This window comes from Buteo buteo, chromosome 14, assembly GCF_964188355.1.
Source record: "Buteo buteo chromosome 14, bButBut1.hap1.1, whole genome shotgun sequence".
NCBI lineage: Eukaryota > Metazoa > Chordata > Aves > Accipitriformes > Accipitridae > Buteo > Buteo buteo.
In genome coordinates, this window is record NC_134184.1 from 32860417 (window position 1) to 32876777 (window position 16361).

The following is a 16361-nucleotide window of genomic DNA, read 5'->3' on the forward strand; positions in this document are numbered from 1 at the left end:
ATTCAGTCTGGTCCCAGACTTAGATATAATCCAGCTGAGATAGTAAGGTAACAAGCAAACAGCAAAATGCTGTCAAATGGAAATCAAGTTGAGAAGCTGTTTCAAAACTGACAGAACAGGTAGGAAGCAGAAATACCCCTCAATCAGTGACCAAACAAATATTATTGCCAAAAAAGGTAGTAGTACTACCTTTACTACCTTTTATTTTACTTTTTTTTTAAGTGAACACAACATAGAATGGACATTCCTGAAGAACACCAAATGAAGCTAAAAGCATCTAGAAAAATGCTTTTTTTCAGCATCCTGACAAAAGTTGGGATACAGTGAGTATTTTACTACAAGATTCAGCAACTCACGGCACAGGCATCAGAAACCCAGGCCCATAAAGATTTTGGGTGAAGACTGCAAACCACTGACTCCTAGGAAAAGCGTGAGAGGGGAGTTGCTCCCACTGAATCAAACAAAGCTTTCCAGAATTTAGGAGCATCTAGCACAGATGAAAGACATGGCCAATAAAGCATTCGGTGATATTTTGTACCCAAGCAGCAGCACCTTCTGGCTGTTCCTGCATTTGTAGACATGTAAAAACTTCTGACACAGAAAAACTCTGTGCAGGATTCCTCAAAGGCTACTGACCCCTGCTTTACTACACTGTATCCTCATAAAACTGTGGGGTTTGTCATTGCTGTGGATGTGCATACAGGACATCAGTTTGTTATGTTACTCACCAAATAGCAAAGCGCAAAGTACACAAGGCCACAAGGGATCATCCTACCGTAGTTGCGATTCAGCATTAGCTTCCTTTCACTTGCTCTCTGATTAAGAACAGAATATCCAGTGACACAAAACTGCTCTTCGCTCTCTAACACTGACAGTAGAACATATAAGCTCTGGAAAGGGAAGGCAAAATGAACCATTCCAATAAAAACTGTACTCAATCCTACACAAAGATTAAAATAGAGCTTTTATTGATGGAATAACAAAAGTGCTTTTCTTAAATATTTTTCAAAATACATTTATACAACTTACAATAATATATCCAAAATAACTGTATATACAAAACATTACCTTGTTTAATGTATGTGCTTTTTTTTTTTGAAAATTACAAAGCAACTTTTTGGCAAAGTTCAACCTTAAGAGGTGATAGTTTTGAAGGTTGGATTAAGAAAAATAGAACCTGAGGGAAAGTGACACTTAAGTCCATGACAAGCAAGTTCTCCATTTAGTTAAATAAAAATGTTTTTGTAATATTTTTCACATTACAAAAATAACAGAAGTGGAGAAAAAAAAGATGATGGATACTTTTCTCATCATTTTATAGAGCAGCTTCTCATTCTTTCGGGTACAGGAACTTGAGATAAGAGTGCATGTCAAAAATGAATGCAACTAAGGACAGCAGCGCCCTGCTGTGGCTTTCTCTTGTGTGCAGTGTTTCTTAGCTGCTGTTGATATGGTTGACCTGATTGGATCTGCGATGGATTTCTTCCAGAAAACTCTCAAGCTGTTCTATCAGCATTCGTTTTTTAAACCTGTATTTAAAAGAAAGCATAATAGTGGATGCACACAGTAATACATGAAACATAGTTCACAAAAACTTTCACTGAACCCTGGAAACTTCAGTTATTATTTTAGGCCCAGTGCATGATGAGGTTATATATACCTCATATGTATATACACTGTCTCCTAAAGTTCTGGTAAACTACTAACCTGCTCTTCCATTTAATGAGAGAATACAAAACTATGCTGACTGCAGTCTATTCTAGCATGTTGCTGAACATCACTCAGCCCTCAGAAAGCCAGGAAAAAGAGAATTGAGTGCTTGCTGTTTCCAGAAGTGAAGTTCTGAAGTACAGAAATAAAATATATGTCTAAGGAACTATAACCTTAAAGCTGGCAGCAGCTTTTAAGGATTATTTGCATGCCTTCATGGTGCATTCACAAAAGTTAAGTGAAGTTGCTACTGGTGAAGGAATAGCCATTACACAGTGCAGAGCAGATTTCCTGACAAGAAAATACAAATTAAAAGTTTGAGAAAGAAATTAAAGAAAATGCAGATGTAATCCATACCTCGAGTCTCTGCAGTTCTATTCCATATCGATTACATAAATTTGAACAGCAGACCATTTTGTCCCCTTTGCTCACATCCCTGCCTGGGCGCTCACAACTCCTTGCTGTTTCCAGCTAGCCCTCCCCCTTGCAACATTTCTGCATCTGAGAAGCCACATCCGACCGATACTTTGGCAGCTGTACACACACTCAAAGATAAGCAGCAATGAAAAGACCACACACTTTCTCAGCTCAGTACTATTCTCAACTACAGGCCAGGTTCAGTCCTGTGGCCTTAGTAAACCCCAGCAAAAGCCTCTAGTCCCAGCCAGGCCTCCCAGTCCATGTTCTTGACTCACAGAAACATGGCATCTGCCCTAATTCCCAGACCACAGACCTCCCCACAACCCCAGCCTGACTACAGGGAAACAAGCTCCCATTGCCAACCACTGACTATCTTGTTGAGCACCCATGCTCTGGGCCCCTTACCCATCCTTCTCATCACAGTTCTCCTCAGTAACCCTACAGAAATCCCACACTTCAAGTACTGCTTCCCCCCCATTCTTCCTCATTGCTTTCACAACTGCTCCCTGCTTGTTAAAAGGTATTAACCTGGGAAATAGGTAATTATTCCTTCTCATTCCCTGTAGTAAAAGTACAATAATCTAATAGCAAAGTGCTTTACTATAATACAATCCAAATTTAACGTGCTAATACTCTGTGCAAGTGACTCAGTAACATTACTTTCCAGAATACCTTCAAGCCCCTCTGAAGCAGCTGTGCAAGTTCATTGTCAGCAGTCATTTCCTAGAAACTTAAAACCTGGTGGAAGGTGGGGAAAAAACACATTGCTAACTATTCTCACATAACTGTTGTCACAAGAATTCAGGTTTACAGTGCACTATGTCAAGCCCTTCAGCACATCTCACTGAAAGTTCTTTTCCAAATGCTGAACTCTACAGCAAACTATTTTTTCCAAGTCAACAGAAACAATTTACCACATTAACTAATACTGTAATTAACAGAATTAAGCATTGACTCTAACGCAACTCTTCACTCTAAGAATATTAGTTCCCTTAATAAAACTTCCTTGAGTAGTTCTAGCTATTGAGCATAAAGCTTCATTATTCTTTTGAAATTGGTTGTATTACTTATTGCCAGCACTTTTATCACTAGTGGGTATTGGTCAGCAGTTTGCCTAGGTACACACTCTGGGCTTTGCTATGTGTATTAGTAGCCTAAAGCTCTTAATTTGGAGAATAAATAAAAGGGAACTGAATTTCTCATACTGAGAAGTTGGTTGATTTGGAGAATGTTGATCTCTATTTTGTCAGCTTTTGCTCTAGACTATTTCGCAGAGAATTAAAAAAACACTTATTCTTAGCGCTAGGACCATAAATGGCTTGCTATGCCAACTCCAGAAATACTGAAGACCTCTCCACTACATAGACTACTTCCTTTTAGCCCGTTCCTAAATAACTCTTCAGTTTGTGCGTCCAAAGTTATAGCCGTCTATTGGGAAGTCATGTCTCTTGTGTTCAGTAAGGACTCCTTATAAGCACTAATACTACCCACCCAGGCTGAGCCAAATGTGTATCACTAAGCATAAGAAAAGTCTTTGCCAGAACAGAAATAGCTAAGGATTTGAAATTGAGATGTGGTATATCCTTGTCCTTAATATTTTCACAATCAACTGGAAGAAGAAAAAAAAAAATTATCTACCTCATCTTGATTTCTGCCTCTCAAAAGTGATAGATAGCTTTTCTGCTATCAGAAGAGGAACTGCAGGACAGTCAGTTTCCACAGGATGCTGAAAACTGGATTGTTTTAGAAACCTTCTTCTCCCCTCACAACTCTCTGGTGGATTAGCCTCCAGAATTGAATGGGGACAGTTTTTAAACACACACTTTGTTGCTGAAATGCTCAAGAGCTTTCTTAAGTCTATGTTCAGAGTCAGAGCTTCTTGGAGCAGGGAAAAAAGAGCAGGAATCCCAAATTTGAATTGCATTCCATTAGCACTGCAAAGGTCATCTGTCAGTTAACAAAACAAGACTATCCTGAGAACTCTGGAGAGCCTAGACATGTTTCCTGCAGGGAGTAGGGAACCTTGGTTAAATGTGATAGCTTGCCTGGATAAGGAAAGAAGCAGAGAACTGCAGTGTTATCCAGGTGGGTGAAATGACCGCACTATAAAAATCTAACCAAAGAGAGAGATTAAGCTCTTCCTACACTCAAACCAATAAAAATTAAAATTTAACAACAGTCAACAGAAACAGAATTGCCAACCTTTTCTACCAGTAGATACAGAAAACTGTTGACTATGGTGGGAGAGAGGATTTAATTCTGATGCATCCAACAGTAACACTCAACTGCTGCCAAATTTTGTAGGAAGAGAGTCACATTTTTAAAGACAAAATGTGAGGCAAAAAGGTAAGCTTGTGCAAACAACACACATCAGTAAGTTTATGTGTTTCTGGATTTTTTTCTAGGGAATTATTTATTTGCAGTGCAAAGCATTGTGTGCAGGTTTCAAATAAAGAACTGCATGGTTGTCAAGCAGTTATGTATAGCAGTACATGGTGCAGTTTTAAAAGATTAATACAATTCAGTTACCTACCTTGAAGCTTCTTTAATAACATTTTGTAAAAATATCAGTCGGGTTTGTAAGCTTCCTTGTACATGCTTCAGTAAAAAGAAGATTCTTTCATACTCTTAAACAGAAGAGCAAAATCATAGTTACTTAAGAAATGCCTATACAAATATCTGTTGTAATAGATCTGAGTGAAATCTGAGTGAAATGCAACAGATTTCATTCAGCTTTTGTAAACTTTTAGGATATATCTCCTATCAACCAGGCCTGTAGCAATGACATACTGTTTAATGAATACTAGCATTAAAAAAAAAACCAGGAAACTGCAGTTTAGGGTATTACTGGAACACCTAACAAGTTAATTCTAACACTGATAATATAAAAAACATGACCATCATGGACATTGATAAGTATAGCAATCTTTTAATCACTCATCTGGTAAGTTTTTAGCAGAGGTTTTAAAACAAATCTTTTCAGCTTTAAATTTATTTTGCTTCAGTCTCATGGTTCATCATGTTTCTAAAATAGTGATCTAATGTGAATTCTTTGTCTAGCTCTCATGCCAATCACCTGAGATTTGGTATACTTACTCCTTCCTGGTTTTCGGATCTCTTTCATAATTTGTGCTCTTAGCTCTATATTAATCTCTCTGGAACTTCTGCAGTGCGCTGTTTTTCTCCCTTTGCTGGGTGAAGACATCGGCAAGTTCTCTTCAGTACTTTGCTCTTTACTACCTGATTCCTCATGATTCTCCAAAAACCCATCAACGTTCAAGTTATTCCCTAAATGTTCATGGCCTACATCCTCTGTATGAGCTGCTGATCGATCCAAAGAGTTGAACGGAGAAGAGGGCATTGAAAACTCTGAATCCACAGTATTTGGGAAAACGTCTGATGAAAGTGGGTCTGTAACATGATTCTCAACCACATCATCCATTGTAACCTCATTATTTGTTTCTGATGCTGAAAAAAAAAAGATTACACTTGCCAGTTTCACATTCTTTATCATCTGATATAAGTCAATAAGTCAGTTCAGTATTAAACTCTTGTAAAGCTATGCTCCAGCTTGTATTGTCTACTGTACACGCCAGGCATAAGAAACTGTGTTTGTGGGTTGTAACAGTGAGCACATTACTATATCTTCTGGCAATTAATGGCTTAAAAAAAAAAATCACAGGTATATTCTATATATGAAAAGAAAAATTGCTATATGGACTACCAACAAAAGAAAAAGCACCTGTAAAATCTGTTTTAATGACATGCTTGTCTTTCCCCATTAAATTGAACTGACAAAGTTTACTTTAGTGCTGAACAGTGAGCAAGACTTACAGCACCTCAGCTCCACACTACGGGAAGTGAATTCACCACACTTGAAGCAAAATTCAAATTAACTTCACATTGTGATACTTTTGGAGCATCTGCATTCCCAGGCAAAGGAAGAACACCCTTCTGACTGTTTACATTGTCTCCTCATTTAATACAGGAAATACATTGTTTATACTGGGAAGTTCATATGAAAGAGACTTCTGTCTGAAGGACTATTTTAACTCTTTCTGTAATTAACCCCAGATGCACACTTAAATACTTCATTTTCAAAAATGAGGGATAAAATCACCATATTTGGGAAATCAGCCAATGGTATTTCTACATAAACAAGTTTTTTGCATAAATTAAAAAGCAAACTCTCTAAAGATGATGAAGATTCACTTACTTTTGTGAATAGGAATAGGTTTAATAACATCAGGCTGTGCTTGAGTGATTGGCGTTGGTGGCCCTTTACCTCCAACATGGTTATTCACAACTGGAGGAGTTTGCGGTCGACCTCTGAGCAGTGGGGACATACAACGTCGTCTTTTTGGAATCCCTTGCATATTTGGTTCTCCAGGTCTTTTATGTTTATTTTGAGGTCCTGATACAAATTCATCTGCTTCATCTATCATCATTCCCTGTAATTAATTTAAGGGGGAGAATTCTTAAACTTTACGCCAAAAATACATCATATAAAATACAACGAATGCTTTGATGTTATGATGACGTTTACCATGTATAAGGCGTGTAAAACATGCCTATGTAAAACATGCCATTATGTACTGAATTCTCAAATGTCAACCAAAACCTCCCTAGACTAAATCAATGTGCTTAAGGCCCTTATCCAACAGTCTGCCTAGTAAGACAACCGAGTGGGCTGTCAAACTTCCTTTTCAGTAACTGCAAAATAACTAAAACATTTAAAAGAGCAGCTCTAAATGACATTGGTAATTTGGTCAAGTCCAAGACAGATTTGGACAAAAGGGAGAGTCCATGCTCTCAAAGTTAAGGGAAGCTTTTTATGGAGGAAGTTTGGTAAAGAAAACGTGATTAGGTATTAGTTATACTACAGTGACAAACATATTTCATTTATAATACAATTCAGAGGCATAATACTGATTTTCCAATAAAGACTGCCCTCCATAGGATACTATTGATGGAAAAACATCTGAGACGCTTTCTTGTAAGCAGTACTTCTGCAAATACTGGAAAGTGATTCTCCAATACACTGGTCTTTGAATGGTCTAATCAGCAGTGCACACACTCACAACAGCACATTTTTACAAAGCTTTCCTGTAAAGTCACCTTCTTGTCCAATTTGAATGGATTGCCAAAAGTATGAAGCCTTCGTGGTTGATCAGGATCAAGCTCTCGGAGCGGAGAAGGTATTTGTTTTAGATACTCCTGGTAGTTTCCCATTTGTGCTATAGGTACGCTGTGAACTTGATCTATCATAACAGAAGGGTTTATTAATATATGATACTGCTCACCTTATGAGAATTTAGTCTACATCCACTTCACACCTCCAGTTTTCAGTCTTTTATCAAATGCATTAACAAAACAGATTTGCAAAACTCACCATTATTCTTGCCTAACTGGTATTTATACCATCATGTTTTGAGTGCAGGAAACTTGCTTAAATGAATCAGTACGTGCCTTGTGCATTTATCATTATGACAGGGAAATAAGCAATAGTTGTCATACATGGATGTTAGTTTTCCAATATGTCCCATAAGTTTTCAACAGGGCAGATGGGTGAAAAAACTGAGACTGGGAACAAATTATAACTAAAACATTACTACAAACAAAAGACACATTAATGCAAAGTAGTAATGCCATGCTGCATACAGCTTTGACATAACCCAATTTTAGCCACCCAAAATTTACTTGATGAGACTAGCATTTTCCCAAAGCAATGGTAATTTTTGACCACTGGAATCAAGAAGTTCTTAAAATCCATAGGACCTGATTCTAAACTTGTTATGGATTTAAAGTTGCCAAGCCTTTGAACAAGCAAAACATATGCTAGCAGAAATAACTAATGTTAGCTTTTTTCTGCTTTTAGTGGTTTAACCCCCTCCCCAAAAAGTAACTTCTCTGCATTTCACCTTACATTATCACTTCATTACAGATGTTAATCTGACCCAAGTAGTGGCAGGACTAATGTAACATACACATTGTTCTTCTCATTTTCTCCACTTATTTCATCATCTTCTGTTGGCATAAAGCAGTATCAGAAGACACAGTAGAAAGGTAAAGGAATAAATTAGCAGACTACTGAACTATTTGCTGTTGGCCTAAGGCAGCACCCAGCAAGCAACCTTATTTTTCCACTGCTAAAAATCCAATTCTATGGAGAGAGATTGTAATGTTCAGAACTGCCCTGTGATTTTTTTTCCAGACACATCATGAAAGTTGGGAAAAAACAGTGAACAAAATCTTATTTAAAAGCCCAAGTCTCCTCATACAGACTAAAGGACAGAGCAGTGAATCTGCAATCTTCTCTAGCCTCACCATTTTTTCTTCCAGTAAGCTATTTAAGGAAAAAAAAAATCTAAAAGAACATGCAGTTTAATGGCAGTAGCAGACATCCACGAAGTTTTAAAGAACTACGCTACTTGTTATAGTCCTCATTTTTTTAGTACCAATCACATCACAGGTAGACAAAAAATAAACTGTTATCTAACCTTCATCTTGTCCTTTGAGGAACTTGCGAGTACTCTTCAGTAAATTAGATCTCATTCGTGTTAACTGATCCAAAAGATTTCTTCTGGGTATGTCATAAGCATTTCTAAAAGTCTGAGGTTTCAAATCCTATGGTTCCAGCAAATAAAGTTCCAATTAATACCATGTATGAAACAATATCTAGCATTTCAATGGAAGTATATTGAAAATAACAACATTACACACAGTGGTGCTTACCTTATTCAGCAAAGCTATTTGGAACCCAGCATACTCCTTCATATTGAGGTCTAGAGGTCTATGAGGAATTTCCCCAGTAATCCCCTGTAGCAGATGTTGAAAATCGTTCCTATGTGCCATAGACAGGTTGTGTGATCTGCTTCTGACCTTAATTCCAGTCTCTTGCGCTACCTTTTTGCCTACAGAGCCAATGACTCTATCGGACTCTATTTTGGCCTTAATTTGAAATAAATAAATAAATAAAATTGACAATATGCTCTTAAAAGGATTAGTCAGACTTATTCATTTTAAATTCCTACCCAGAAGATTCAACAATGTGCTAATACACTATGACGACCATAACCAGGATGAGTGCTTAAGGAGTGCTTAATACATAACCACTTAATGCTTACTACCATTTTAAATATAGTGAACAGTTTGTGCCTAGGTCTTCTGCATATTTCTCCTCTGCTGCCCATTATGGTATCTAAGCACCAATATGCATGCAATGCTTTTATTTTCGTAAAATGCCATAATTTGACTAGTAATTCTCTGCAAATCTATCTGTACTCACATGGTCTGTTTTCTACAATCACAGCTAAACACTATAGTTCTCAAAAGACTGATTCTCCCACAACTATAGTTGTGATCAGTCACACAATGGTATCAACTTTTTAAAAGCTCAATACAAATAGTCATAACATTAATAAATATGAAATACATTACAATACCCAATTCTGTTTGACTAGACAGACCTAACCCCCAATATTATGTTAGATTTGTACCAAAATCAAACATGTTCATAAATGCCAGCTTTTTGGCAGAATATAGTTGAACAAAGAGCCAAAAGTAATTTACTAATACACCTGCCAATGTTGTTTTCGCAGTTTCACATAAATTTATAGCCTACTCAAAATTTGAATATATACTTATTAAGAATACTGGGTCTCTATTAGCAGCGCCTTTCAGAAGTTAGAAAAGCTCTAAGTACAATTTGCAGTGCATGTCATTACATCTTAGGAGTCTAAGATGTCTAGGTTGAGAGATCAGTCCACAGAATACTGAGCAACATGACTGTGATTTAATAGTATATACTATAAACTTCAAGAAGTTTGCTCCCTCAATCATTTTTACTAATGTTTTAAGAAAAAGCTGGTCAAACTCATTAGTTAAGTTACAAGTACTTGCACTACTGTTTCTTGAAGTTTCAAGCCTACTGCATTTTTTTATTACCTTGAACAAGAAAGCTTAACATGCACAGTTTAACAAAATAAAAGTGGAGGTAGCAAGGCAGAAATGCCTTAGCTGGTGCAGGAGACTAGTCAAAGATATGGGCACTATTCTGAACACAGTCAACAATTTCAAAAGGTCACTTGCCACTTCTATGACTGTATCCTTATTTCAGATTCTGAATTATGTCAGTTTATATTTATGGAACACTTTGTTTCATTTCACAAGCCAAAGAAAGGACACTTTCCAATTCAAATGCACAAAGTATCAATCTCTATTTTCTGAAAAAAATGCTAGAACATCTTCAATATCTAAGGTAAGACAACATGTTTTCTTTTGGACAAAAATATGTTACTGTCTGTACAAGTAAAAATGGTCCTTAAATACAAAAAAATCTCAATTTGTACCTCCATATCTATCTCTATAGTCCAGTCTATAAAGTCTATTTTTAAATGTTAAGTTTTCCCTCAATTCAGAAAACTAAAGTGCTTTTTTGCTAATTGCTTATTGGAAGGTATTAACTTGATCTTTCTGCTCTTTTTTCCCTTCAAAGCCATTGAACTTGAGTATTTTAAGATTATCCTGATATTAGAATAAGTTTTTACTGCTCTTTTGCTTCAACATTACCTGCTGACTCAACTTTTTGAGATATGAAATGACACTGTAACTAAGTCCATATTCCACATTGTCAGCTATAAGGTTTGGTGCTCCCATCATTCTCACAGCTTTCTTCAAAGGCTGAAACATGGAATATATTGTATAGTCATATTTAACTTTATAAGTGTTGTATACATACTTCAACTAACTGTATCCATTTCAAATAGAACCTGAGGTCCTCAAAGTTAGAAAAGAAGAAAAACAAAGACTTTCAAGGGCAGCATTTTTGTTGTTCTTTTAAAGCATTGTTCCATTCATACAGAATCAATTACGAACAGAGATATCATTTATATACGAGTCACAGCTGATGAAATTTTCATAACATTCAGGTCTCAAGCCTTCCACAGGACTCCAGTGAAAACAGGATTATTATGCATGAAGTTTAGCTATTCTCTCTTAAATTAATACATATTCTACTTGAAATAGGGACTACACCCATAGTGGAAAGATAACTATAGTTACATAACAAAATAGAAATTTTAACACAGTAAGTCATCTTACCCCAAGATAATAAGGAGGCATTGTCTTCAAATAGCTTTCAAATGACTGTCGCCATTTCAATGTAGGCTTTGCCTTGTGTACTTTAAACAAGTCATCTGATGATTATAAAAAGAAAAGAGACAAAATGAAAGGCATGTCTAGACAGCATTGCATCTTTTTTTCTAATAAAAGAAACTCTCAAACAAATGCCAATTGCTCCGTGCTTAAATTAATATACTTATTTTAACATACATATAACTAAACTAAATATACACACAGACAAGATTAAAGCTGCAGCCAAAAGATGGAACCTGATAAATTATTTATCAAATTGAATTGGTAATTGAGACAACAGATTGGGAAAAATGGATCCTAAAATAATGAAAAGCGAGACCACAACATATCCAAAACAGTGATGATTAAGTAAATTATCTTACACATTGAGTCTGGGTCATGAAGGTCAGCCAACTGCTGACAAGTGAAACAAGTTACTGATGACAAATACATTGCTCAACATCCTACCTTTCTACAGGTGTGTGATTAACACTGGCATTAATTGCAGTAATCTAATTAGAAGAGATCAATTCTTCAATTGCCTACCACCTAAGAAAATTTTTTATGAAGTGGTATTTACCTAGCAGTGGAAGGAGGACTGGATAATTGTAAGGCATCACAAATAAATTCACACAATTCAGCGCTGTACTAGCTTTCAAGTAACCAAAAGGATGACCAAGTTCACTGTATTTTGCACTATTGCTCACATATACCTGCAATAAAACACATTATATTTATGTAAATCCAAAATATTGTGTGCTGAAAATTTACATCCTCATTTGATTATAGAATAAAGTCTACGAAAAACAGCATTCTACAAATAACTTCCAGTTCAGCATGTACTCTACTTGCCTGCCAGCAGGTCTGAGGGGATTTTCTTTCCAGGATAAACTGGGTCAGTGGTGAAGGTTCTAACTCGTATTTATCAAAAGGCAGTTTGTCAATGACCATCGGTTCACAGTCAGTACAGGAAAATTTCACCACAGGATGAGATGTGCGAGGTGGCTAAACATAAGCATTCACTGTTAATAAGTCTGCACACAGATTAAAATGCAATTGTGCTATGACAACTAAAGTAATACAGGTTCTTTGAAAACAGACATATATTTAATAAGCCTATTCAATACAGGATTCATATTTATTGTTAGTGAGTCCTAAGCAATTAATTTATGACCTTAGCACTGTCTTATAATCTGAAAGAATCTTATTTTCTAAGTAAATGCCAATTGTTTTACCTAGTAAGTCTAGAACAGTATGCAAGTAAAACTTCCTGCATATACACAAAAACTTTGCAAATGGAAGTAAATCCCAGTGGGGACAAAAACATCTTCAATGCTACTCTGGGGCATGCGCATCTTTATTCCCCACAAAAGCAGGCATTGTACTTTTGCATTTGCTGACTTCCTCCAGCACTTTTCCTTCTTGGCAAATTAAAGAGTTACAAGATTCAAACTGAATTATAATGACCAAGAGCAGCATGAGTTCAGAAAAAACCAAGCTTTAGAAGAACTCACGTTTTAACTAGGCCTGTGAAAAATTATTTCAATTCAAGCAATTTAAGTGTTTGGATTTTAATCTTTTTATTAATCACAGGGAAAAGGCCTTTGTGCCTTGAGTTTCAAGTGTAGGTTAACAACATATTTGCAATTTCTTTTGCTGGAAGGGAAAGCTGATTTTTTGTGTGTAATGAAAATTGGAGCTGTACGCCTTCCACTCGAGGGTTTTCAGGAGAGGAACATAAGCTCTTATACTTACCCTGAGCCTCCTACAAGGCCACAAGGCTCTGGGGAAGAGCTCAGTTGGGAAGCCTCCTTCCATTTACTCTCTTTACAAGAAGGTTACTAATAAATACATAAGATAAACTAGGGAAATACAGGGTTTCTTGGACCTTCCTACCACCTCAACTTGAAAGTATTTTTCCTACATCTAGAAACTCTAGCCTCTTCCTTTCAGGATGAGCCACCCAAGTGTTATCTGTCCACAGGGCTGGGTCTTGCCTGGAGCATCTCCACTCTGAGGGAGGTGTACTGTCCAAGTGCACACAAAACAGGAGGCCCAACCAACTGAAGGAACCGCAGTTCTCGTCAAAGAAGATGCCTCCAATAAATAATTGTGGTGGAGTTTTTGACCAAGCCATGAAGCAGTTATACTAGCAATAAAAAGGCTGCAAAAGAAGTTGAATGCTAAGACTTGAGAAGTCGAATAACCCTTGGCTGGACAGCAGAACTATTTTTACCTCAGAGCAGTGGGAGCAGCCATTTACATGTTGATCTGCCAACACAATTATTAGCAGACTTTCATATACATTTAAGAAAGCCTTGATAGCATCATTACCTACAGTACACAAAACAGTTGTTGGGGTAGGACTGTTTGAGACAACTCCACTGTGGATCAGGTAACAGGGAGGAAAAGAAAAATATCTAACTATGGACTCTTAAACAGCCAAGAGTTACAAAATATGCTAAGTTTTAATACCATGTTTTCAGAACAGTAAGGAAATACAAGTCTTGAAACATTATCAGCAAACTTAGCACCACAATGTTGCATATAGAAGGTTCAATGTGGAATTCCAATTGATGTCAACAGGAATTCAGCTGCACATGCAATAATCCAGTGCTTTATGCAGTTATGAGAACTATACATGCTACAACTAAGAGAAAAATTTTCTCATCTTCTTGCTATTTGGGTAAGTCAACCTCATGTTTTTAGCAGATTCAGTTCAACAACTCTTCACTTAGCAAGATCTATTTTAGCAATCACAATCAAGATCTGCAGCAGCAGACAAACTGTACTGACTCTATACAGTGAATAGAGGCACATAAGCCATTGACAGTGATTACAAGGAGTACACAGGACAGTTTTCCTACAAAGCAGCTTTTTAATATCCAGTACACAATGACATTTTGTTTTTTAAATTACTATAGAAGATTTACTTTTATTCATATATGCTAGCTTGCTTTGTAGTTCAGAAGGGCATCCACGTCCTTCAATGAATGTGGCCACGGATGCCAGCAATATCAAACCTGTAAACATGACTAAAATTTCATACTTGTATCACCCCTCAAAAACCTGTATTTAAAAGAACTTTATAGATTTTTCAAACAAAGGAGATAAAATTTATGAAAAGATCAATAGTGTGCTAGTCAGCACACTAGTTTCAGATCAAAAAATCCACAAAAATTCAATAAAAATCATCAGGAAATGTAGGGAACAATTATACAACTGCATTATTTCTATTTTAATGATTCTCAAGATTAGCAGAAATACAAAAATACATTATACTATACTAACAATTAGTTCTCAGACCAAATAAAAGGCAGTGGCGTACATCCTTTTATGAAAAAGAACAAATAAAATTAATTCTCTGGGTAGTATTTAAAAAAACAAGACAAGTTTCTCTACTTGGGATAAACAAGGTATGGCTACACTGCACAACAGCAGATGAAATGACATTCACATGCTAGAATGAAGACAGAACTATCACAAGGATTCAAAATTGGGAAGATCACACTATCTTTTATTAATACCATCTGCGAGGCAATAGAATTTGATAGGCTATTATCAAAGTGCCACCTTATTTCTCATTTGATATTTTAACAGAGTTCAAACAGAAACACTACGTGCATGTACTAGGTCGACATATAAATCTGTTATAGGCAGTTTCTTAATGCTTCAAAGTTACTAAAAAGCAAACCCCATGGTATTATTTGCTCATCAGTAATTTATCAGAGATAACTGCAACACAGGTTTACATGTGTCATTCCTTCTTGGGTCACACCATTTTTATGGTTGCTACAATGAAGTACATATCTCAAGATGTAAAAATCAGTGAATAGGAAATCCTGGAATATTCCCCAACACACAAACCCTTTGCTTTATCTAACTTCAGTACGTACCAGCGTTGGAGAATTTTGATCTGGCCAAAAGGATTCAGGAACAGGCCAATGACCTATAGGAACCCCAGTTTTAGGGTTTGGTCTGACATAAATAAGTTTGTGACAGCTGTGCCAGGGTTGGGGTCCAAAGGATCTAGATATATCCACCTGCCCATCTACAGAAGAAAAAGGCTTTATGAGTCAAAATAGTGTTAGAACTCAAAAAGAGTATTAAACAACTTCTGTGAAGAGTTTAAGACCTCAACCCCCAGGGGAGCTCTTCCTGCAGTTAATATTTCTAAGAACAGCAGAGAGTTCTCAGTAAGCATTTCTGCAAAAACCCAGAAACTATGAGAAACCAAATAAGCACTGAATGTTTAGAGGATCAGAGCTGAGAAAGCCAATTATCTGGAGCCCTTCACAATAATCAGCTTCTTTCTCCTCCCATTATTATTAACAGAGAACCTTTAAATTTCCATGAATAAAATAAAATTTTACACACGACTAATACCACTGGACTAACTTTTTACTGCAGCAAGGCAGGATTAAAAAAAAATCCCACAAACACTTCTCAGTAACATCTTAAGAGGGACCTAGCTAAGCTATTTAGAACAAGAAGTTAAGGCTGCACAGTTGTATTTGCTATTTTAACTCTTAATGCAGTCACTTTACTACATTAAACAAAAAAGGATAAGCATATAAACCCATGGTATTTCCATATCAAGCTATTTACATTTCTAGCTGGTTGAAAGCTACTGCTTAAACTCATGAACCCATTTAGCTATACTTGACATGAATAACTGCATTTAAAACTACCTGAGTAATATGACCAAGTGTAGAGGTTTTACATAGTGTCTAGCAGCTACACAGTATTTTGAAAAAGAACAACAGAATTTCAGACACAGCAGGTCCTTTTTGTAGTATTATCTTTTAAATTGCAACAGTTTTCCTTTTGTTTTGCCAACTATTACATTAAGTTCACTAAATTATATGGATAGTGATCCCCGCCATTTGATATCATAGTGTAAAAAATTTCAAGTACCATCAATTGGTGAGGGATCTGGTCCAGCTTTTTCAAAATTTATTACCACTCCACTTTGCACTTTTTGCACCAATGACTCAAGACATTGATTCAGCATTCTTGGAGAGCACACACAATATGATCGACCTAGAACAAAACAGTCAAGGTTAAGGTTGTTCAGTGTTTCTGCCCTTATTTTA

The 16361-nt window shown here is 36.4% G+C and overlaps 1 protein-coding gene across 4 annotated transcripts in view; it reads right to left on the reverse strand.

The window, feature by feature from the left end:
- Positions 1-941: 941 nt before the first annotated feature.
- Positions 942-16361, reverse strand: part of INTS6 (integrator complex subunit 6) — a 45445-nt gene continuing 30025 nt past the window's right edge. For 3 of the 4 annotated variants that reach the window (XM_075046280.1, XM_075046279.1, XM_075046282.1), the window contains 13 exons: positions 16183-16308; positions 15162-15316; positions 12118-12270; positions 11846-11978; positions 11233-11327; positions 10702-10812; positions 8866-9081; positions 8631-8757; positions 7249-7391; positions 6347-6581; positions 5227-5598; positions 4664-4757; positions 942-1529 (listed from right to left, as the gene is read on the reverse strand). In XM_075046280.1, the coding sequence (XP_074902381.1) occupies positions 1436-1529; positions 4664-4757; positions 5227-5598; positions 6347-6581; positions 7249-7391; positions 8631-8757; positions 8866-9081; positions 10702-10812; positions 11233-11327; positions 11846-11978; positions 12118-12270; positions 15162-15316; positions 16183-16308 (2054 nt within the window). In that variant the 3' untranslated portion in view covers positions 942-1435. The remainder of the gene's footprint in view (positions 1530-4663; positions 4758-5226; positions 5599-6346; positions 6582-7248; positions 7392-8630; positions 8758-8865; positions 9082-10701; positions 10813-11232; positions 11328-11845; positions 11979-12117; positions 12271-15161; positions 15317-16182; positions 16309-16361) is intronic. The other variant, XM_075046281.1, reaches the window with a different exon arrangement.